Source organism: Cervus elaphus, chromosome 7 (genome assembly GCF_910594005.1).
Source record: "Cervus elaphus chromosome 7, mCerEla1.1, whole genome shotgun sequence".
In the NCBI taxonomy this organism is placed as follows: domain Eukaryota; kingdom Metazoa; phylum Chordata; class Mammalia; order Artiodactyla; family Cervidae; genus Cervus; species Cervus elaphus.
In genome coordinates, this window is record NC_057821.1 from 49,981,108 (window position 1) to 50,004,993 (window position 23,886).

The following is a 23,886-nucleotide window of genomic DNA, read 5'->3' on the forward strand; positions in this document are numbered from 1 at the left end:
CGACACTGAGGACTGTGCGTTGTATGTCTTCATCCCCGGCCTGAGATTGTAAAGAACAGATATCTCTAGAGCATGAACAAGGAAGCAGATGTCACAATCAAAGGCATGTGAGGATTAGGATCTGGGCTTCTGCCTGTGGGTGGCATCAGCCCCTTGATCCCCACTTTATTTCTGAGTCTTCTTTCTCTTTACTCTTCTGCGGCATCGGTCCCTTGGGTCAGTTCGTTGTTGGACTGGTCCTGACATTTGACGCCGGAACAGGGACCTGAGGGTGCAAGTAGTTTTTGAGGCTCTCCTTTGACAGCGCCAGAAGATGCAGGGAATTCCAGCCGAGAGATCGGAGGGCGGTGAAAGTGCTTGGTGAGTACACCCCCCTGGATCTGACAATCAGGGACACAATGGAGCAAGCTCCTTCTTAGCATGCTGACTGTATGGTGCTTCTAAAAACCTTACTACATAGCTCTGGAGTGAAAGTGAAAGAACAGAATTTTCAGGAATTATTTCAGGCAACTCATAAGCATGGGCACTGGTTGGACCCAGAAAAAGGGAGTCTTAATGAGTGGAAAGAAGTAATGCGTGGTTTGCGTCGAGCCTATCAGTCTGCGGACTCCATTCCTGTGAGTGTGTGGTCTCTGTGTGACCTTATTTACACCACTTTGGCTCCTAAACCATCTGAACGGTCTGACTCTTCTGATTCAGAATCTGATACTCCTGCTCTTCCTGCATCTCAGGATTCGCCTGTCCGGCCACCTCATATTTATGAAAATCTGGATAAAGGGAAACATAATCCTTTGGAAGGGGAGAGAGAGGCTTAGTTTTTGAGTTCTAAATCCCGTGTGAACTATGGTACTGAGCAACAGCCTAAAGCTTTTCCTTCCTCACCAGTCTCACAGCCTTCGGCTCCTTGGCCGGAGCCCCCTGTAGTTCAGGAACCTCCCTCCACTAGATCCTGATACACCATGGGATGATGGGGTATTTAGAGCCGCGGTCACAATACCAAAGACGTCTATGCCTGCTCTCTCATCTTTTCAACAAGCTGTAGGAGCAGCGAGGCGAGAAGGTGACCCTGATGCTTTGGTTTTGCCTGTTGTCATGACTGAGGTGCCCCCTAATGCTCAGCTTCCACAAGGCGGGGTACAATTTGAGCATACGCCTCTCTCTTTAAAAACTAATATGGAGATTAAACAGGCATGCACACAACATGTAGCTACATCCTCTTATACCACAGGTCTTATTCAGGGGTTGGCTCAGTCTGAACGACTCATTCCACATAATTGGGAAATGATCGCTAGACCTTGCTTATCCACTCCGGAATTTTTACAGCCCCGAACATGGTGGCAAGATGAAGCCTCTCAACAGGCTCAAAGAAATACAGCGACTAATCCTCCTCTTAATATTACCGTGGAGCAATTAATGGGGTCAGGGGGGTATCAAGGGGTATCAACTACAATCCGATGATCAACTTTTAAGTCAAATTAGATTTATTTGTCTTAGAGCATGGGAAAAGTATAGCCCCCCAGGATAGTCTCATCCTTCTTTTGTCAATGTAAAATAATCTAATGGAGAACATTATACTGATTTTATCGCCCAATTAAAACAAAATTTGGTGAAAACTGTTGCTCAAACTGAATTAAGTGAAGTTGCTCAGTTGTGTCCGACTCTTTGTGACCCCATGGACTGTAGCCTACCAGGCTTCTCTGTCCATGGGATTTTCCAGGCAAGTGTACTGGAGTGGGTTGCCGTTTCCTGATGCTTGCCTATGATAACGCAAATTCAGAATGTCAAAAGGTTTTACAGCCTCTCAAATCACAAGGAAAGCCTCTAGAGGATTATATTAAGGCTTGTCATGATATTGGATCAGAACCCTATAAGATGCAAATGTTGGCTCAAGCCCTTACGGGCTTGAAACAACAAGTGAATCAGCAGGTTCAATGTTTCAGTTGTGGTAAGAAAGGACACGTGTGGAAAAACTGCAAGACTAATAAAAATATAATAAATAAATAAGCCTACTCCCACAAATGAAAAGACACTTGGATCATGCCCTCGCTGTAATAAAGGCAATCATTTATTGCCTAACCTAATCAGTGTAGATCTAAATTTCATAAAAGGGATCCCCTTTGTCAGGAAACTGGAAGAAGGGCCCCACTTAGGGACCAGCAAACAATGTGAGCTCTCAGCAAACCTGGAGCGCTGTTCCTTTTGTGTACACAGCCAGCGAACAGCAACCTCATCCAGCCCTTCCAAACCACTCACCCGGGTTGCCAACTTCCTTCCTGCAACATCCAGGAGCTCAGCATTAGATGTCCCCGCCATTGATAATTTACTTCTTATGCCAGCTATGGGAATTTATAAAATCCCTACTGGAATTAAAGGTCCAATACCTAAAGCAAGTGTGGGATTATTATTAGGACACAGTAGTTTAACAAGTAAGGGAGTTCAAGTCCTAATGGAGATTATAGGTAAAGATTATGAGGGTGAAATTTCTATTATGATGAAAACAGAGTATCCTTATCAAATAATAAAAGGAGATCATATAGCTCAATTGTTATTATTACCTATGTCTCTACTAGTAAATCTCATATTAAAAGAACTGGAGGATTTGGAAGTACAGGAAAACAGGTATATTGGCAAACTTTTGTATCTGATTCTAGACCCATATTATCTGTATATATTAATAATAAGCAATTTTCAGGACTTGTAGATACTGGAGCTGATGTTTCTAAAATATCTAAAAAGCATTGGCCAATTTCTTGGCCTTTAACAGATGTTCCTATTATGTTAACTGGAATTGGAACTATGCAAAATATTCAAAAAAGTACTAATATTTTGACCTGTTCAGGTCCCAAACAACAACCTGCAACTTTACAACCTTTAGTTGCAGATATCCCTATTAATTTATGGGGATGAGATTTATTGATGCAATGGGGAGCTTATGGAACAATTCCTACTATATCTTCTCAAGCTAAACACATTATGGGAAATATGGGATATAATGCTGTTCAAAATACACAGGCTTTTTAGTGCAGGCCACTGCCGAACAACAAAAAATTTTCCAGCAATTAAATTGACATGGAGATCTGATGAGCCTGTTGGACAGAGCAGTGGCCCCAACCACAGGAAAAGTTACAGGCTCTTGAACAGCTAGAAGAGGAACAATTATCTCTTAATCATATTGCCTCAACTACCAGCCCTTGGAATTCTCCTGTCTTTGTTATTAGGAAGAAATTAGGAAAATGGAGAATTTTAACTGATTAAGAAAAATTAATGCTATAATTGAACCTATGGGTGCTTTACAACCAGGCATTCCATCACCGTCTATGATACCACAAAACTGGAAAATAAAAATCATTGATCTTAAAGATTGTTTCTATACTATTCCTCTACAAGGATCTGATGCTATCCATTTTGCTTTTACTGTATCGTCAATTAATAATAAAACACCAGTGTCTTGATATTACTGGAAGATATCGCCACAAGGAATGCTTAATAGTCCTATATTATGTCAATTATATGTCTCCCAACCACTTGAATTTATTAGAAAACAATTCCCTCAGGCCTGTATTATCCATTATATGGATGATACTCTTTTAGCTTCTCCTTCTGTGGAGGAACTTCAACGTATTTTCTTAAACACAGAGATTAAATTAAAAGAATATGGGTTACATATTGCTGTGATAAATTACAAGAGCAGGAACCATATGCCTATTTAGGATATATATTGCAAAGAAATACTATTAAACCACAAAAAATACAAATTTGAACTGATTCCTTGAAAACTTTAAATGATTTTCAAAAATTATTAGGAGATATAAACTGGTTATGACCATCTTTAGGAATTCCTAATCATTCTTTGACACAACTATTTCAAATCGTACAAGGTGACTCTGATTTAAATAGCCCCCAGGTACTAACAGAACAAACTAAACAGGAATTAGATCTTGTGAACCAAGCTATCCAGCAAAAGTGATAGTGAAAGTGAAGTCACTCAGTCGTGTCCGACTCTTTGTGACCCCATGGACTGTAGCCTACCAGGCTCCTCTGTCCATGAGATTTTCCAGGCAAGGGTACTGGAGTGAGTTGTCATTTCCTTCTCCAGGGGATCTTCCCAACCCAGGGATCGAACCCAGGCCTCCTGCATTGTAGGCAGACACTACTTATTCTTCTTACTTTAGATTCCCTTACAGGAATATTATGGCAACCACAGGTTAAGGTTGTCATAATCCTCAAATGGGGATTTTTGTCCCACACTCCTAAGAAAATAATGACTACTTACATAATGCTTATTTCCTTTCTTGTTTCAAAAATGAGATCCAGATTACAACTTTCTGGTTATGCTCTGTATGAAATTGTTCTTCCTTTCATTAATGAGCAAATCCATAGATTATTTGTTACCAGTATGGATTGGCAAATTGACATTGCTGATTTCATAGGTGAGGTTCATAACCATTTTCCAAAGTCACCTTTGATTACTATTGCTGCTAAACACAAATGGATAATTCCTATTATTACTAAAACAATTCCTCTTACTAGTGCCCCTATTTATTTCACTGAAGCAAATAAAACTCTCAAAGATGGTTATACTGGACCCACAACAAAGGTGCGGCAATCCAGCCTAACCTCTGCTCAGCAAGCCGAATTAGAGGCTACTGCCCCCTTATTACAGGATGTTTTTACAGCACTCAGGTATGACCTAAATCAAATCCCTAATGATGACACAGTGGAAGTGAGAAATAGATTTAGGGGACTAGATCTGATAGAGTGCCTGATGAGCTATGGACAGAGGTTCATGACACTGTACAGGAGGCAGGGATCAAGACTGTCCCCAAGAAAAAGAAATGCAAAAAAGCATAATGGCTGTCTGAGGAGGCCTTACAAATAGCTGAGAAACAAAGAGAAGTCAGAAGCAAAGGAGAAAAGGAAAGATATTCCCATTTGAATGCAGAGTTCTGAAGAATAGCAAGGAGAGATAAGAAAGCCTTCCTCAGTGATCAATGCAAAGAAATAGAGGAAAGCAACAGAATGGGAAAGACTAGAGATCTCTTCAAGAAAATTAGAGACACCAAGGGAACATTTCATGCAAAGATGGGCTCAATAAAGGACAGAAATGGTATGCACCTAACAGAAGCAGAAGACATTAAGAAGAGGTGGCAAGAATACACAGAAGAACTGTACAAAAAAGATCTTCATGACCCAGATAATCACGATGGTGTGGTCACTCACCTAGAGTCAGACATCCTGGAATGTGAAGTTAAGTGGGCCTTAGGAAGCATCACTACAAACAAAGCTAGTGGAGGTGATGGAATTCCAGTTGAGCTATTTCAAATCCTGAAAGATGATGCTGTGAAAGTGTTGCACTCAATATGCCAGCAAATTTGGAAAACTCAGCAGTGGCCACAGGACTAGAAAAGGTCAGTTTTCATTCCAATCCCAAAGAAAGGGAATGCCAAAGAATGTTCAAACTACCACACAATTGCACTCATCTCACACATTAGTAAAGTAATGCTCAAAATTCTCCAAGCCAGGCTTCAACAATATGTGAACCATGAGCTTCCAGATGTTCAAGCTGGATTTAGAAAAGGCAGAGGAACCAGAGATCAAATTGCCAACATCCGCTGGATCATCAAAAAAACAAGAGAGTTCCTGTAAAACATGTATTTCTGCTTTATTGACTGTGCTTTATTGACTACCAAAGTCTTTGACTTTGTGGATCACAATAAACTGTGGAAAATTCTGAAAGAGATGGGCATACCAGACCACCTGACCTGTCTCTTGAGAAATCTGTATGCAGGTCAGGAAGCAACAGTTAGAACTGGACATGGAACAACAGGCTGGTTCCAAATAGGAAAAGGAGTTTGTCAAGGCTGTATATCGTCACCCTGCTTATATACAGAGAACATCATGAGAAATGCTAGGCTGGAGGAAGCACAAGCTGGAATCAAGATTGCTGGGAGAAATATCAATAACTTCAGATAAGCAGACGACACCACCCTTATGGCAGAAAGCGAAGAAGAACTAAAGAGCCTCTTGATGAAAGTGAAAGAGGAGAGTGAAAAATTTGGCTTAAAGCTCAACATTCAGAAAACTAAGATCATGGCATCTGGTCCCATCACTTCATGGCAAATAGATGGAGAGACAGTGGAAACAATGGGAGACTTTATTTTTCTGGGCTCCAAAATCACTGCAGATGGTGACTGCAGCCATGAAATAAAAAGACGCTTACTCCTTGGAAGAAAAGTTATGACCAATCTAGACAGCATGTTCAAAAGCAGAGACATTACTTTGCCAAGAAAGGTCCGTCTAGTCAAGGCTATGGTTTTTCCAGCAGTCATGTATGGATGTGAGAGTTGGACCATAAAGAAAGCTGAGTGGTGAAGAATTGATGCTTTTGAACTGTGGTGTTGGAGAAGACTCTTGAGAGTCCCTTGGACTGCAAGGAGATCCAACCAGTCCCTCGTAAAGGAGATCAGTCCTGGGTGTTCATTGGAAGGACGGATGTTGAAGCTGAAACTCCAATACTTTGGCCACCTGATGGGAAGAGCTGACTCATTTGAAAAGACCCTGATGCTGGGAGGGAATGAGGGCAGGAGGAGAAGGGGACGACAGAGGATGAGATGGCTGGATGGCATCACCGACTCAATGGACATGAGTTTGAGTGAAGTCCGGGAGTTGTTGATGGACAGGGAGGCCTGGCGTGCTGCAGTTCATGGGTTCGCAGAGCGTGTGACACGACTGAGCGACTGAAATGAACCGAACTACATCGCGTCAAGCCCCGCCCCGTCCCCCGTCTCCGCCCATGGCCCCGCCCCCTGCCTCTACTTCTACCTATGGCGTCAGGCTCAGGCCCCGGCCCCGCCCCCGCCCCCCGCTTCTACCTATGGCTAGAGGCCCCGCCCCGGCCCCGCCCCCGGCCCTTCCTTCTGCCAATGGCATCAGGCCTGGCTCCCGGCTGGCAGTCCCGCCCTTGTCCTCGGGCGGCCATGGCGGGGTTGGCAGGCCGGTTCGCCAGGCGCTGGTGCTCCGGACTTCTCCGCAGGTACTTACTGACTCGGGCCCAGGGCCGCCCTTGGACGCCGCGTCCTTGCTGGAGCGCGCTGCCTCCTGCCGCAGCGGGCTGCGCGGGCTGGCCGGGGAGCGTGACGTCAGGCGTCCGCCGAGCCAGGTCCCGCTGCGCGGGGCGGGTGGGGTGCTGTGTGCGAGGCCTGCCGGATCCGGACCGCCGGAGGAGTGCCCCGCGGGTCCGGGGGGGGTGACCCGGGTGCTTCGCGGAGGATGTCCTCCGGGTGACTCCTGGCGGAGGGCGAGGCGGGCCACGTGGGGCCGGCCCCGGGACGCTTAGGCGACGGGGAGACCGCGGGACGCGCCGGCCGCCTTCGAGGAGAGGGACGTTCCCGGTTTCTGTATTAAACGGTCGTGCTTTGTAATTGTTTTTAAAACTCGATTTTAAAATAAATACGTTTGCATTGTATTTTGTGAAAAAAAAATGCACATTTCGGCCTTTATGGACATTTAAAATTTTCCATTCGTTTTCTACTTGAAACTTGCAGCTGCCAGATTCGTGTAGGATTCAGAGTTTTTCCTTTTTAGGGGGAAAACAATAAGTGGATTCAGTTATTTAATATAAAACTTGTCCTTTAGTCGCTAAGTCTTTTGTGACCCAATGGATTATAGCCCTCCAGGCTCCTCTGTCTTTGGATTCTCCAGGCAAGAATACTGGAGTGGGTTGCCTTTTCCTCCTCCAGGGGATCTTCCCAACCCAGGGATCGAACCTGGGCCCCCCGCATTGCAGGCATATTCTTTACCACTGAGGCACCAGGGAAGCCTAATATAAAAGCAGAAGGCTAATTTTACTGAATGGCATTAGTTCAACGTTTGGACTCACTCTTTGAAAGTTATATTATCGCAGAGGAGGTGGTACATTTGTTATGTTTGGGCTTTATCTTGGGTGCTATTAACTATCACTCAGGGCCATTGCTGTGAACACCCGTGGTTGGTTTGTGACCTCACTGCTGTGCTGTGATGCTTTTCCCACCCCTCTGCTCATAGTGTGTGCTTAAAAAGGACTCAGCTGGCCATGCTTGCGGTCCCCACTCTTCTGCTGGCTCTTTAGACTCGTGGAGGTGAGGACTGAGCGTGTCTGCTCAGTGAGCGTCACAGCCTAGCATCCAGGCCAGGTAGGTTCCCCCGGGTAGGTCCTCCACCTCCCTTAAGAAAACAGCGCTATCTGCAACACCAACCAGTTTTCCTTCTGAAAATTTACCTTCCTTCTCCCCTCCTGTCATGTGTGTGTGTGCTGGGACACACGTGTTTGCTGAACAGAGAGTTAGGTATTGACCTGATAAAAGTTTATACTTTGTTAATCAGTGACTACATCATAGAGCAAAAGGCTCTTGTGCCCTTGGAGCAGAAGAGCAAGTTCCAGCAGCAGGAGCTGGCAGCAAAGTAAGGATTTATTGCAGGACACCAAGGGAGTGGGCGGAGAAGCCGCAGAAACCCTCTCAGGGGTTTTTTTGCAGGGGAGAAGGGGGGAGAGCAGAGAAGCTGAAGTTAGTTATCCTCTGGTGACAGTAATCATTGGACGTCTCTGGTTTATGACTCTCTGGCCAGGTGGTCTGTGGCTTGGAGGTCTGTGGGCTCATCCTGCTCTGTAGAAATAGCCTGAGTTTGCACGTTTCGGGGTCTGTTCAGAATGGCAGTTTTAGTACAAGAGCGATAGCATCAGTAGCAGCAGTTTTAGTCATCTGACTGGTGGTGTGGTGCTTGCTTCGCCCAGGATTGAGGTCAGAGGGGCTAAGAAAGGGGATGGAATTGTGGGCAGAAGGACGACTCACGAAGTCACTAGGGAAACTTGGTTCTGGAGGGACGCAGGTTCAACTGTAGAGGCTGTTTGTGGATCTTGGGATGCTGAATTCTTCCTGTATACTTTACCCCTGTGGTCTCGGTATCCTTATTTTGTCTGTGGGGTGCATGTCAGCTCAGTCGTGTCCGACTCTTTGCGACCCTATTGATTGTGGCCCTCTAGGCTCCTCTGTCCGTGGGATTCTCTGGGCAAGAATACTGGAGTGGGTTGCCATTATGCTCAGAGGTTGAGATTGTCTTGTCAGTGTTTTATTTGACATGGGTTCATGGCAGGAATTATAATCATTTCACAAGCCAGAAGTATACAGGATAGTGTCTCTTAATAAGCCAGGAGTTTTGACTTTGCCATCCAAGAGCTGGGCTTCCCTTGTGGCTCAGCTGGTAAAAGAATCTGCCTACAGTGCGCTAGACCTGGGTTCGATCCCTGGGTTGTGAAGATCCCCTGGAGAAGGGAAAGGCTGCCCACTCCGGTATTGTGGCCTGAAGAATTCGATGGACTGTACAAAGGGTCAGACACGACTGAGTGACTTTCAGTTTCCCAGAGACAATATCCAGCTGCCAGCCTCACAATAAAAGTCTCTCGATGCTGGAGTAGTTCACTGGGGTGGCCAGAGAGGCGGATTCCACGGTGCCCCCGTTTAGCTTTTACCACTACTGATGAGAGTCCCGTTCACCACGGCAGGAACTAGTGCCCCAAGGTCTTGGAGAGTTATTTAGATCAGCAGAGGGGAACTTTGCCCAGGCTGAAACTCTCAGATCATCCCCACAAACTCTGGGCATTTACAGTCTGAATGTCCCTTCCACGTAGTTGCTTCACCAGTTTTTTGTTTTTAGCTGCACCAGGTCTTGGAGCATGTAGGATCTGGTGTCCTGACTAGGGATCAGACCGAGGCTCCCTCCATTGGGAGCGCAGTGTCTTAGCCAGGGGACCACCAGGGAGGTCCCTCATAAAACTATGCTTGTAAATATAATGTTTTTTTGCTCTTTGCCATCATCAAGTGGGTTAAAATGACTTCAGTTGCGCAAGAGGCTTGGCAGCCCTCAGGGCCTGCCCCTGGCGCTCCTGCTTGTCACCTTCTCCCAGGCGTCTCATTTACTTCCTGCCTGTGGCAACGTTTCTGGGCTCCTCCGCCTCTGGCTGCTTTTCTCTATGAGGGCCTTCCTTATGGAAGTTAGCTTCTGTCTGGATTTCTTATCTAGGGACGGGTTTGGAAACCACTAACCATTCACAGCGGGGTGGCTGGGGCAAGTGCAAGGAAAGTATTGCTGGAGAAACGCGGCGTTTTGGCGTGGAGGAGCTGGAAACGGTAGGAACACGTGTGCTGGTTGCAGCCCCACGCAGGTCCCAGCCCTCGGGCTGCACGTGCGCAGCCCGGCCATGCGAGCCAGCCAGAAGGACTTTAACAACGCAGTGGACCAGGTGAAGCTCCTGGAGGAGGATCCGGGCAGTGAAGTGAAGCTGAAACTCTACGCACTCTACAAGCAGGTAAACGCCTCGGGTGTTTGGGAAACATCTTGAGCACGTGGGTCCTCAGATAGACATGCTGCCTGTTGCTCTGAAAAGGCAGCCTGAGTGCTTTTAGGGTGCGTTACTGCCTTTCCTCTAAAGAGTGTATGCGTGAGTTTATTAGATTAGATTTCAGAGTACTGTTAAGGCAAATAATCACTCCTTAGGATCACTCCGGAGTAAAAGAGACTTCAAAGATACAACCAAAACAACCACCAACAGTCAGCTGTCAGAGTGGCCTTGAGATAGTTGGGGAAATTTGAATAGGGATTGAGTATTAGATGGCACCTAGGAACTATTCTTAATAGCATCATGATTATATAAGAAAAAGTAATTTTTTTTTTTTAGGAGTGCATACTAAGTACATGGAGTGAAAAACGGTGTGGTGTTTGCCATTCCCTAAAAAAATTAAGCAAAATAGAAAAGAAAAGGATGGTTGAAGCAAATATAGCAAAAATGAGAGTTAATTGAATTTGGGAGCTGAATATTGGAGGTTCATGATAATATTCTACTCATATATATTTGACAATTTTTATAAAAACATTTCAAAACTTGAGTTTTCAGTTACAGTGTCTGAAAACTATCCAGAAAGTCAGACCCTCTGGGCTCCTATGTCCTCTTTTTCTCTTCCTGTGATCCCTGTGAGCCCCTCTTCCTTTGATACTAGTGTGTATATTACAGAATTTAACCATGCCCCACAGGGGTCTGACCCTCGCCCTTGGGTTCTGGGAGGTAGTTTCTAAGCCCTTGAAATGCCAAGCGTGATAGACTGTCTTTGTTCACCTGGAGAGTCTAAGGATGGGATTTAGAGGGGACTGGCCACCCAGGTAGTGAGAGTGGGGTTGGGGGCGGAGGCTGCAGTTACTGAGACTAGCCCCAGGGAAAGCTCTGAACACTGAGGAGGCTGGGATGAGCTTCCCTGGTGAGCGGGGCTCTGTGTGCGTGTCACACGTCGGTTCGGGGACTGGGCGAGTACACAGTCCTGACTCTGCAGTGGCCGGTGCAGTGGGTGGGCACACTCACCTCTCCCAGACTCCACCCATGGCTCCTCCCTTGCTGATCTGCGTCCCTGTCCCCTGCCGCTGCAATGACTGTAACCGAGAGGAGGAGAGTGTGTCCTGTGAGCCGTCCTCCAGGTCACTGCCTGGGTCAGAGAGCGCTTCCAGGAGCCCCTGGGCTCACACCCGTGTGTCAGACGTGGGGGGCAGTCTTGGGGCCCGTGTTGCCTCTAGCATCCCCGATGGCTAACTCTTGAGAAATAAGTCTTTTTCTTTGGACCATCTTAGCCTCCTTTACTGTCTTTGTCTTTCAAAGCCTCTCTCTTCTCTTCTCTTTTAGCTAGTTATATTATGAAAATCAAAGGCATGGTTATTAAATGGAGTTTTAAGTTGCCATATCTGAAAAGAATAGTGCATATATATATATTTTTTAATCTCAAAACACTCACTGCACCTCCCCCCCGACAATGTCCTTCAGTTAAGTGTCCTAAGGGCCGGTGGCTCTGGTCCCCACCCCCCACCTCTACCCCTGCCTCCCTCCAGGTGCAGCTCTTGCTCACTTACCGGACGCCCACCACCACAGATCTGGGAGGACTTGGTGGGGGTTGGTACCTCTGAATGAGCTTTCAGGATATACCGTGTTTTCTAAATGTTTGTTGGCTAGTTACCTTTGAAGATTGTTTGCTTGAACCATCATTATATAAACCTAAGGAATGATTCGTTTTTTGAAAGCATTTACCCAAACCCTGATCTTGCATTATGTTCGTACGCGGCAGTTATCACTTATTTTAGGGGCTGATAACCCATCATAGCATATTTGGGCTCTCCAGTCTCTTTTCTCCTGTTTGTACATTTTTAGCAGCAGCATCAAAGAGAGAGCAAGGGAGAGGAAAGTTCAGATCAGTCTCTGTACCTTGTGAAACTGCCTGGGAGGGGAAGGCGCAGTCATGCCAGTGTGCATTTTATGGATCTCAGCTGTTCAAGGCTCCGGTTTGCATGTGCGTTTGACCAGTAACTGCCTCTCTCCTTCATAGGCCACTGAAGGACCCTGTAACGTGCCCAAACCAGGTATGCTGGACTTTATCAATAAGACCAAATGGGATGCATGGAATGCTCTTGGCAGTCTGTCCAAGGTACATGGACTTCCCGTCCTGCTTTTATTTCACTTACTGTGCTCCTAAGGGGGGTGGGTGTTTCTCCCTATTGAGACACTAAGATGAGCCTTCTGGGGACAGAGGTCCCTGTATCCAGCCGAGACCTTCATTGCCATCAGGGGTACTGACCAGGACAGGAAGTGTCTCAAAATGCTTGCTCATCAACTGTGGGCTGAAATCACCGTCTCTCATTAGGAAGCTGCCAGACAGAAGTACGTGGACTTGGTGTCCAGTCTGAGCGCCGCCTCCGAGTCCCCCAGCCCAAAGGCACCTGCAGCAGACAGGAAGCAACTGGAAGGCGACAGCCTGGTGGTGACCTCCGAAGACGGCATCACCACCATCAGGCTGAACCGTCCAACCAAAAAAAACGCTCTCACCACTCAGGTAACGCCGTCTGCCCCGGGAGTCCGTCCTGCTTTACTTGGCTTCCTCTGTTTCACTCAAAAACCGTAGCGTGTCAGCATCCTTTTGGGTTCTGTAAATACAGCCGAGGTAAGCGTTTGGCACTTTGAAGAGGGCGGGCTTGCAGACCGACGTGGAGAGGACCCTCTGGGTAGGGATGATCATTTTCAGTCTTCTCCTTTCCTCGTCTTCCCTCTTTCACGCAGATGTATCGTGACATCATAGCTGCACTTCAGGCTGCAAGCAAGGATGAGTCAGCCATAACTGTTTTAACAGGTAAGACATTTCCTTGGATTTCTTAATTAAATCTCTGTTTGGGGGCGGGGGAGGATTTTCTCCTAGAAAGGGAATTGAGTAAATAAGCTCTATCATCTTTTCTAGTGCTGAGATACCCTAATTCTTAAATACATAAACAATATGGTAAGACATAGGATTGATATCTCTATCATGTAAAAAGCAGGTACAATTTGGTAAGAAAAGTGCTAAACCTGTTAGATAAATTGGTGAGTAAAATGAATAGACAGTTTGTATGAGAAAGTCTTGGCATCAAAGAAACAAGCAAAATGCAACCAGATTAATAAGCACGAACACAAATAAAAATGATGAGATACCATTTTATATTAATGCTTATCTGAATTAGCAAAATCTCATACTATACCAAATTTTGACAAGGTTATGGTAGAATAAATGCCCCTTGCTGACAGCAATATAAATGACTTTAAAAAGTGTTAGTTACCTTTTAAAAACACAGCATTTGGCAATATGTAAAATGTTCACATACTGCGACACAGGAATCTCCCAAAACATTCTAAATACTCTAAATAACCATCATAAACCACATGACAGAACATCCTGTAGAGATGTATTGCAAAAGCATTAAAAAGTATAACTGTAGAGACTAACCATATAGAAAAATGTTTAAGAAATAAGACATTAGCAATTGTATCAGCACTGTGATAGTAATTGGAAAATACGGGCGCTGGTGGGCCTGGGCTGAGGAGAACGTGGTGATTGAGCTTGGCAGGGGCTTTGCATGCGTGTAGTGGCGAGGGCTACGGTTCTAGACTCAGATCAACTTGAGTTTAAATCCAGCTTCACTTCTTGCCACTTGTGGGTGAATTCTGCTTCCTAAATGGAGACAACAGTGTCGTCCTGACCCCGCAGAGCGGTCAAGATGGTGATATGAGGCAGTGAAGGGCAGGGCTCACACAGGCACTTGGGAGGTGGGAGCTACTACTGTGTGTTGGCGTGGCAGAAGCAGGGGTCATTTTATTTATATTCTTTTTTGGCTGCACCACGTGGCTGGTGGGATGTTAGTTCCCCAATCAGAGGCTGAACTCCCGTCCTTGGTAGTGAAAGTACAGTGTCCTAACCACCGGACCACCAGGGAATTCCCAGGAGTGATTTTAATTTTCATTGAAATTTATAAAATATATAATATTATATAGAGATATCAGAGCACTTTTAGTAAAAAAAAAAAAAAAGAAAGAAAGAGGTAAGGAGAAAGACACCTAACAGCTCATGAGAAAGGGTGAGGCGGAGACGACCCAGAGATGCTCTGGCATCCCACGTGTATGCCTAGGAGAAGGAAGACAACAGGAACAGTCCAGAGGCAGCATTGGCTGGGTACAGGAGAAGAATCGTTTCTGATTTTTCAGTTAACATTTTTTAAACTAAACGTACAATGCAGGCACATCATTTTTTAAAAATCCAAAGACTATGAAATGGCATATAACTAACTAAACTAAAAACCCCAGTCCTGTGTCCTAAAAAACCGCAGCTTTTCTTGAGCCTTCTAGAAACTGCCCGTGTGTGTGTGTGTGTGAGATTCTCCCCACCCCTCCTTTCATAAACAGAAAAGGAAGCACATAATACACACATACTGCACCCGCCTTTCTCTCTCCTCACTGCGTGTCCTGAACATTTGTTCTCAGTCAGCACCTGCAGGATTGCAAAGTGTGAGAGTTTCAGGACTCCACAGTTTATCTCGTCATTCCTCTATCAGTGAACAGGTAGACTGTACTTAGTCTTTTGCTATTAAAATCATGCTGCGGGGAATATCCTCAGACATACATCTTTCAGCGAAGGTGCAAAGATATCCATGTTGTAGAAGTCAAACTGCGGAGTTTCATAATACCTGGTCATAACGGCTAACGTTTGTATCATACTTTCTGTTTGCCAAGCACTGGGCTAAGCATTTTAATCTGTTTGGTAGCTTTCTTAATTCTTAACTCTTCTAAGCTATCTTGCAATAACCCTATGAGATTAGGCCCCATTATTACTAGTATTTTACAAGTAAGAAAACTGAAAGATTAAGTACTGATAAATAGTGCTTATTCTCTGGGCTTCCCAGGTGGCGCTAAGGTAAAGAATCTGCCTGCCAATGCAAGAGACATAAGAGATGTGGGTTCAACCCCTGGGTTAGGAAGATCCCCTGGAGGAGGGCATGGCAGCCCACTGCAGTATTCCTGCCTGGAGACTCTCCACAGACAGAGGAGCCTGGCGGGCTACAGCCCGAAAGGTCACAAAGAGTCCAACGTGACTTAGCACGCATGCTTGTTCTATAGTTATTTTCTATATACCCTTCACTTTTGGTTTCTTATTATTTTTATCTAAGCATTGTAATAATAGGTCCTTCGGTTTTTAGAAAGGATTTTTGTTTGTTTTGCATTTCTGTTATCAATTCCTAGCTTATAATCAGAGATGATCAGTTTTTCTAATTTTTTTAAGAATCTGTTAAAATTTTCATGTATACTAGATATATATTAAAATCTCTACCTTGAAGATTAAGAAGCAGAAAATGGCCAATTTTTTTTATACCATCCAGAAACACTTAAAAAGTAACTTCAGGGACATCCCTAGTGGTCCAGTCCCTGCTCCCAATGCAAGGGACACAGACGTGATCCCTGGTCGGGGAAACAGATCGCATATGCCACTCGGCCTGGCCAAGTAGTAACAATAAATGTTTAAATTTTTTAAAAATGTTAAGAACTAAAAGTAAGTTCACTCTTGATTTTTAAGGTGTAGAGTTAGAATTATGTCGATTAGACTTGCCTTTCTAATTCATGTTATATAGATGCCCTGAATTCTGCTTTCCCTTCTAACTTATCTATCTTGGACTGAGCAGACCAAACTGAAGGCTCCTGTTATTTTCTGATGGTGCCTCTCTCGGCCCATCGAGCGCCGGGCGACCCGCCCCAGAGCCTTCCCGGGCGCTGTCAGCTCCGGAGAACACCCCCCAGCCTGTTTCCGCGCCCCCACCCCCGACAGCCGTTCAGGTCTCACTGCAGTTGTCCCCGCCTCGGCAGAGCCCCTCCCCGAGCCCCCAGATGAGACCAGAGCCCCCTCTGCCGGCTCTCCCGTCCTGGCGTCCCTTCCTGTCCCAGCCGCGTTGCCTGCGTTTGTCAGCGTATCTTTAAGGCAGCGTCCGGCCGCCCCAGTCCGGCCGCGAGGGCAGGCACCCCCGGGGGCTCACGGCTCGCCGAGCCTGGTGCCCAGGAGGTGCCCGGGAGCGGCGGGTGTGTGAGTGGCGCGCCCGTGGCTTGTGTTCGCAGGCAGCGGGGACTACTACTGCAGCGGGAACGACCTGACCAACTTCACGCATCTGCCCGCCGGCGGGCCGGAGGAGATGGCCAGGAGCGGGGAGGTCCTGCTGAGGTGAGCGGCCGTCTGACCCGGGGGCTCGCCCCGTTCCTCAGGGGGTCTAAGGTTGCAGAAAAGAGAAACACTTGTTCCCTGTGGTCGGCTGTGACTTCCACAAGCCTACTTGTCAGGCCGCCGTCTGGAAGGGCATCTGGTTCCTCGCGGATTCTCCCGTTCCCCTGAGCGCTCCTCACAGGAGCCGACTCGAGGGCCATCAGCCAGCTCCCGGCGCGGTCTCAGTTCTCCCGCGTCCAGGCAGAGTCGGTCACGACTTAGCAACAGCACCACCGCCGCCGCACTGAGGCAGAGGAGCCCAGCGCTGTCTCCCGGGCTGGGGGAGGCCTTGCTGCCGGGACCGCTGCGCCCAGGGGACTGGAGACGGGCCCTGATGCCCAGCGCTCTGCCGCCCAGCCGCTTCTGATGCCCAGCGCTCTGCCGCCCAGCCGCTTCTGATGCCCAGCGCTCTGCCGCCCAGCCGCTTCTGATGCCCAGCGCTCTGCCGCCCAGCCGCTTCTGATGCCCAGCGCTCTGATGCCCAGCCGCTTCTGATGCCCAGCGCTCTGCCGCCCAGCCGCTTCTGATGCCCAGCGCTCTGATGCCCAGCCGCTTCTGATGCCCAGCGCTCTGCCGCCCAGCCGCTTCTGATGCCCAGCGCTCTGATGCCCAGCCGCTTCTGATGCCCAGCGCTCTGCCGCCCAGCCGCTTCTGATGCCCAGCGTGCTGGGACCTCGCAGCCCATGCTGACTCCGAGTTGGCCGCTGGCTCACGGCCCTGACCAAATGCCCAGGACGCAGGATCTGGACCGAGGCCGGCCCCTGGACTCCTGCGGGCACCCTTCCCGTGCCCTGCAGACGGGGCCCGGGTGAATCAGGGGCCGCAGGCCGGGGAGGCGCCCGGAGGTGGACACGTCCCCAGCCCGCCCAGAGAAGCACGTTCCGGACCCCGATCCTGCTTGTAGCTCGGTGACGCTGCTTGGGAACAGCTCAACACACTGTCTGTTTCCGTGTCTGCAGGGATTTCGTCGACTGTTTAATAGATTTCCCGAAGCCTCTGGTGGCCGTGGTCAACGGGCCGGCCGTGGGGATCTCCGTCACCATCCTCGGGCTGTTTGACGTCGTGTACGCGACCGACAGGGTAAGTCCCCTTGCAGAAACGAGTGATGTCAGGCTGGTGAAAACGCGCCCCTCTAAATGCTGCTTTGTCGTTGCTGGTAGTAAGCAGAGGGTGTGCGGTCGGGGGTAGAAGGGATGAAAGTTACATTTTTCCCAAAGAATTAGTCTGCCGTGACACGTTTGATTCTCCCGTCACTGTTAACCTGAATCTTCCTAAACACCAGTGTCATCATGAACATTGTCCCAGCCCTTTTGGTTCTGTTTATTCTCATCATGTGACACAAGAGTTATTCAACTTTGCTCTAAAATAGTCAGAAGACCTTCAGACTTGCAAGCAGGGGTAAAAAAAAGAGCAGCTTTGAAGGTTATGCAGGGGAGTTACTTGATCATTTTTTTTCAGTGTGAATGAACCATGGAATCTAGAAATCTAGACTAAGAAAGGACTTTCAGGCGCTATCTACTTTCACTCCCTGCTTAGCAGATAAGAAAACCAAAGCTCAGAGAAGTTACTGCCTCATGCTCACCATTGAATTATATAGATTGTCACTTCAGTTCCTACTATAGTAGTGATGTATGTTGTAGCAGAAAATAAAAATTTGGAAACTATGGAAAAGTACAAGGAGAAGAATAAATTTAAAAATCTTTCCTTGGGACTTCCCTACTGGTCCAGTGGCTAAGACCCCACGCTCCCAGCGCCGGGGGCCCGGGTCCAGCCCCTGGTCAGGGAACTGGACCCCCAGTGCCAACCAGGAGTGTGCATGCCACAGTGCCGAGCCTCCGTGCCACCACGAAACCCGCTATGGCCAGATAGATAGATGCTAAATATTTTTAAAAAATAAAATCACTCCTCTCCCCACTCAGAGATAAGCAGTGCTAACATTTGGGTTATTTAGCTTACCTAATTTAACCAGTCCCTGACACTGGGAACCCTAGCATGTCTAGTTTTTTTTTCCTTAGAAACAAAAATGTGATAAGCATTTATCTTAGCACCTTGACCCTAGAACTTTTCCTGTAGAACTAATCACCACCTCTTAGGGTTATCAGAGTCTTAGAGTGACTCTTGCTTTTGTGGCAGTGAAATTTGCCAATGTACACACATCCTCGCGGGGAACACTTGGTTTTCGCCGCTGAAGAGATTCCTGGTTTTGTTGGAGGTACTTTCTCCAGTAACAGGGCATTTACAAGGGTCCTTTACTCCCTGCTCCATCTTTGACCGGATTCCTTTTAATCCAATTGGGCATATTGTCAAATCTAATACTTATTAATAATTTTTCCATAAAAATAGCAAGTGCAATTATAGACGCTTGGCTACCTAACCTTTGTAGGTGGGACTTTCTGCTCAAAGGCAGAAATTCAGTCTTCAGTCCCATTCTGTGTGTTCAATGACCCCTCAGTTGACCTGCTTTGAGCAGGGTCAGAGCAGACGCTCCTGACCTGAACTTGGCGGTCTCATAACCACATAGTGTCCTATTTGCATCTTACTGTCCTACTAGATTCCAAATGATTGTCTTGGGCATCATCTTTTTAAAGATTCCTAGGACTCCGTCTTATGATAAACTTAAACTAAAATTGAAATCAGAGGGAAATGTGTGTGTGTTGTATATGCTGACAGATTGGGCCCAAGTTAAGATATTTGACAAATAGTGACCACTGCTGAGATCACCCAACTGAATTAAACCAAGGTTCAATTTCAAATCAGAGAAAGGTACAGAGGAAAGAAACTGTTGAGAGGAATTCCTTTTATAGGATCTACTCATTCCTGGTTTCCTGAATGTATACCATATTAAATGTGGGTTAACGTTTAACGCACATGACCAATTATTCTTTGCTGTGGGCAGTAGGTCACGCCTGCCCATCAGTGTCTCCATCAGCAAACAGCACACTGCCCCTTTGAGCTCATAGAAGGCGGAGGTCCCAACAGTAGCCGGTCACTGAGTGCTCACCTCAGAGGAGACGCTGCTGACGCCCGTCACAGGTAGTCAGTGAGCGCCCCAGTAACGGCCCGGGAGGCAGGGACGGTCATCCCCGTTCACAGATGAGAAAAGCCCGGCACAGAGGTCCAGAAGCTCCGGGGCCGCCAGGCGGCCTGACGCCAGCATCTGGCCGTCTCCACCTCTGTCTCTCTCATTTCTGAGAGTCAGCTCAGTGTTGCTTATGATAATCTGTATGAGCAGGTTAAATGCCGCCTGTCTGCAGCTTTCCACGCACCTGTTCGTGGCGCTTAGCAAGCTTGGCTCCTTCTTTGTTTTCTGGTTATGTTCCTTCCTTCTCAGCACGTTTTCTCCAAAAAGGTTTCTTTTGGGGGCAAAAGAGAAGGCAGGTGACTTTAATAACTGTTTACTTTATACTTTTATTAGTTTGATTTGTATGTGTCACACATCATATGTTTTTATCTTCTAACAACATTCATTGAAAAAAAACTCAACCATATCTTGATTATGGAAAATGAAGTCTAAATATGCTGTTTACAGAATTGTCAACTACAAATTAATTTCCTAAGACCTTTTCATTCATCAAGAAACACAATATTTCTGACATCTAGGAAAACACGGAAAACCACAGTTATTGTAGTCGAATAACTGACTGACTGTGCAGTCTAAATAACCAATATTAAAGTAGTTTCAGTATTTAAAGCCAATCAAAAACCTCTGGGGCAAAATCAAGACAGTTGAGAAAACAATAGAGGCTAACCTTGCCACTATAGTTTTAAAAATGAATCAATAAAGTGATGGATCAACAGCATAATATAGAGACGCAAGGTGGAGAGGAATAATATAGCTCACAGAAAAGAAAGTATAAATGGCTCTTAAAAATATGAGAAAGACACCGTTAAGAAAAGGACTCGAAAACGGACCATGTAAAGAACTCCTACAGCTCGATAATAAAAAGATAACCAAGCCAGCTTAAAAATAGTGGACAAAGTATTGCAAGTTACTTCACCAAAGAAGGCATTAAATAGCTGATAAACACGTGAAAAGATGCTCAGCGTCATTAATCGTTGTCGTTTAGGTGCTCGCTCATGTCTGATTCTTTGCAACCCCATGGACTGTAGCCCGCCAGGCTCCTCTGTCCATGGGATTTCCCAGGCAAGAACACTGCAGTGGGTTGCCACTTCCTTCTCCAGGGGGGTCTTCCCAACCCAGGGATTGAGCTTTTGTCTCTTACGTCTCCTGCAGACAGGTTCTTTACCACTACGGGCAATAGAATATTCTATATCTTGATTTTGGTAGTGGCTACATAACTGTATACATTTGTTTAAAACTCATCAAACTGTGTATGTTCAGAGAGTCAGTTTGTGTGTATATGGGCACACTTTGAAGATATTGTGGGTCTACTTCAGGACCACCGGGATAAAGCAAATGTCACAATAAAGTGAGTCACAGGAATTTTTTGATTTCCCAGTGCTTTGAGAAGTGATGTTTACAGTGTAGTCTGTTGGGTGTGCAAATAGCATTATGTCTAAAAAACCATGAGCTGTTTTAAAAACATTTTAATTTAAAAATAGCACTATTGGGAAAATGGCACAGATAGACCTGCTTGATACAGAGGTGCCACAAACCTTCAATTTATTTTTTAAAAAAAGAAAAAAGCGGTGTCTGAAGCACAGGAAAGCAAAGCCAGTGGAGTGAGGTCTGCTGTGTAAGATGATAAAGTGCTTCAGTTCAGTATTGTAAGGAGGACATAAACAGAGAGTGGTGTTTGTGAAATCACATGTGTAAAAAGATGATTTTCTTTTCTCATTTTCTCTCTAAAAAGGCAACCTTTCACACCCCGTTCAGTCACCTGGGCCAGAGTCCGGAAGGCTGTTCCTCTTACACTTTTCCCAAGATAATGGGCTCAAGCAAGGTGGGTCTCGGAAGCCTTAAAAACAAACGTTAATAAGCCTCTCCACTCCAAAAGCCGCCCTGCACGCCCTCTTCTTTCCCTCGTAATAGGGCCGACACAGAGAAGCACGTGGTCTGCTCTGCAGAGCCCAGAGGGTCACGAGCGGGGCCGACCGAGGGGAGGGGCTGGCGTGGAGGGGCCGGCGCTCAGGCTGCCCTCCGCAGACCGCGGGTCCCGCTGAGCCGGGTGCCCCTGCGCCTCTCCAGCCTTCCCTCCAGCCTGCTCCACGGGGCAGGGTGGGCACCCAGGGGCCGGGTGGCCGCTCCGGTCTGTCCCTGCGGCGGTGGAAACCTCGGTGCCCACCGTGTGTGTGCAGGACCCCGAGGGGAGCGCGGCGGGACGGGCGCCGGGGCGGGGGGCTTGGCAGACCCCCGAGATCTGAGAGGGGAGCAGAATGAATGGAGCCTCTGCCTGTTGTTGTCGGGTTTCCATGGGGAAAATGTGGGTTTTTTAAATCTTTTTTTTTCTGGCCATGCAGCACGGCTTGCGGGATCTCAGTTTCCCGAGCAGGGATTGAACCTGGGACATGACAGAGAAAGCCTAGAATCCTAACCACTAGGCCACTGAAGAATTCCCCTTTTAAATCTCTTTCTTCTGTCGCATTCCCTGAAGAGTTACACAGATCTGAACTTTGAAAAGTCGGGCAGACCCAACTCACAGGCTTCGAGCGTTTGGCTGTGGAACAGTCTGTGAAGAACAATGGCACACCGAGAGATAGATGCCCACTCAGTGACCCCGGTTTTCTTAGCGCCTGAACGTTAGTCTTCATCACTTTCCTCCAGTTAATTAGAGCTCATCTGAGTCCCTGGGCAGGTCAGAGCTTGACTACTGTGTGAATATCCAGGGAAGGGACTTTTGACCGTTGCTGTTTCTAAAAGTTGGTTGTCATTCTCTATGACCATGAGTTTTCATTTGCTGCGGCTGTTGTTGTTTTTTTATAATTGTTAATCATGTACAAAACAAGAAATCATAGCTGCCGTTTGTCGTAGACCCAGTACCTGGCATTTCTGCTCCGGGTCCCGGCTCTTAGCTTCCCACACACAGAAGCAGCAGCCTCCACAAGCCTGCTCGAAAGCCTGACGGTCTCAGCACACAGCCTGCACACCGCTGCCTGGGGGCCACCAGTTTCTCCCCTGATGAGAAATACTGGCGGTCTCAGAGACCGAAGGACATGTCCGCGTGTCTGCCGAGAGCAGCTCACTCTGAGTCACTGAGACTTTCTTCACTGCGGTCACGTCCTAACCTTGCTTTTCATTCCAGGCGGCAGAGATGCTCCTTTTTGGGAAGAAGTTAACAGCCCAGGAAGCGTGTGCCCAAGGACTCGTTACCGAAGTTTTTCCCGATGGCACTTTTCAGAAAGAAGTTTGGGCCAGGCTGAAAGCATATTCAAAGCTCCCCCCAAATGTTAGTATTCGGGCTTTTTGTTTGTTTGTTTGCTTGTTTGTTTACTTGCAAGAACTGTTTGCCTTAAATAGGCAATTAAAAAAAAAAAGACACATTCGCTTGCTCTGAGCACATGTAAATCTGACATTAAAAGAAACCATAATAACACGAGAAGTACGAAACTTACCAAATGGCTGTTCCACTTCTGGGCTGTGGAGACAGAAGGGCAGATCCTCCTGGCCGTGACCGAGGAGGCTGATCGGCCGCCTCTGCTGGGACTTCTGGCCTGGAGCCCAGGTGAGCAGGCAGACAGGTGAGCTTCGCGCTTGTGTTTCTTCATGCGCCCCATGAGCGCATGGGGTGAGCAACTGCCTCATGTCCTCGCTGCTCAGAACGCAGCCCTGGAGCCAGAAGTGTGTGGCCACACGCCCCGCCCACACCTGCCACGGTGACCTGTGCACGCAGGAACGTTCGAGAAGGCCTGTCTCACCTTATAAGGTGTCACAGGATCAGAGGAACGAGCCACACAGCGTCAGAATTCTAGAATGATCCCAACTCCTCAGAATCCCTCTTCAGCCAGCTGTTGGTTTTGATTTTTCAGGCCATGAGAATTTCCAAGCAGATCATCAGAAACCGGGAGAAAGAAAAGTTGCACGCGGTCAACGCGGAGGAAAGCAGCGTCCTGAGCGAGAGGTGGCTGTCGGACGAGTGCATGAATGCCGTCGCGAGCTTCCTGTCCAGGAAGGCCAGGCTCTGATGCCGGCGCGGCCCGCCGGCGCCTCCGGGGAAGCGTCGTCCCGCGGCTCCGCCTCCGGGGAAGCGTCGTCCCGCGGCTCCGCCTCCGGGGAAGCGTCGTCCCGCGGCTCCGCCTGTCGACCCCCGCGCCCAATAAAGCTCGCTGTGCCTTCCTTCGGCGCTCAGATACCCGCGCTGTGATTTATTGTGCT

The 23,886-nt window shown here is 47.4% G+C and overlaps 1 protein-coding gene and 1 long non-coding RNA gene across 5 annotated transcripts; one reads left to right on the forward strand and one right to left on the reverse strand.

Moving 5' to 3' along the window:
- The first annotated feature begins 223 nt into the window (after nt 1-223).
- Nucleotides 224-23,863, forward strand: ECI2 (enoyl-CoA delta isomerase 2). Of its 4 annotated transcripts, XM_043908634.1 has the most exons (12): nt 6,932-7,033; nt 8,044-8,171; nt 10,189-10,342; nt 12,396-12,494; nt 12,711-12,899; nt 13,124-13,193; nt 16,472-16,574; nt 17,573-17,693; nt 21,428-21,517; nt 22,817-22,960; nt 23,541-23,719; nt 23,755-23,863. In XM_043908634.1, the coding sequence occupies exons 3-11, from the start codon at nt 10,235-10,237 to the stop codon at nt 23,694-23,696; spliced, it is 1,080 nt and encodes a 359-aa protein (XP_043764569.1). In that variant the 5' UTR covers nt 6,932-7,033; nt 8,044-8,171; nt 10,189-10,234; the 3' UTR covers nt 23,697-23,719; nt 23,755-23,863. The 4 variants fall into 4 exon arrangements, with proteins under 4 accessions (XP_043764568.1, XP_043764566.1, XP_043764567.1 ...); XM_043908633.1 differs by lacking the exons at nt 6,932-7,033; nt 8,044-8,171 and adding an exon at nt 224-360; XM_043908631.1 differs by lacking the exon at nt 8,044-8,171 and having other exon boundaries at nt 6,921-7,033.
- LOC122697651 lies at nt 14,809-23,560 on the reverse strand. The gene is made up of 3 exons (XR_006342137.1): nt 23,430-23,560; nt 19,880-19,966; nt 14,809-14,858 (listed from the first exon to the last, which is right to left on the reverse strand). It is a non-coding gene; the product is annotated as an uncharacterized LOC122697651 (long non-coding RNA).
- Nucleotides 23,864-23,886: the final 23 nt, after the last annotated feature.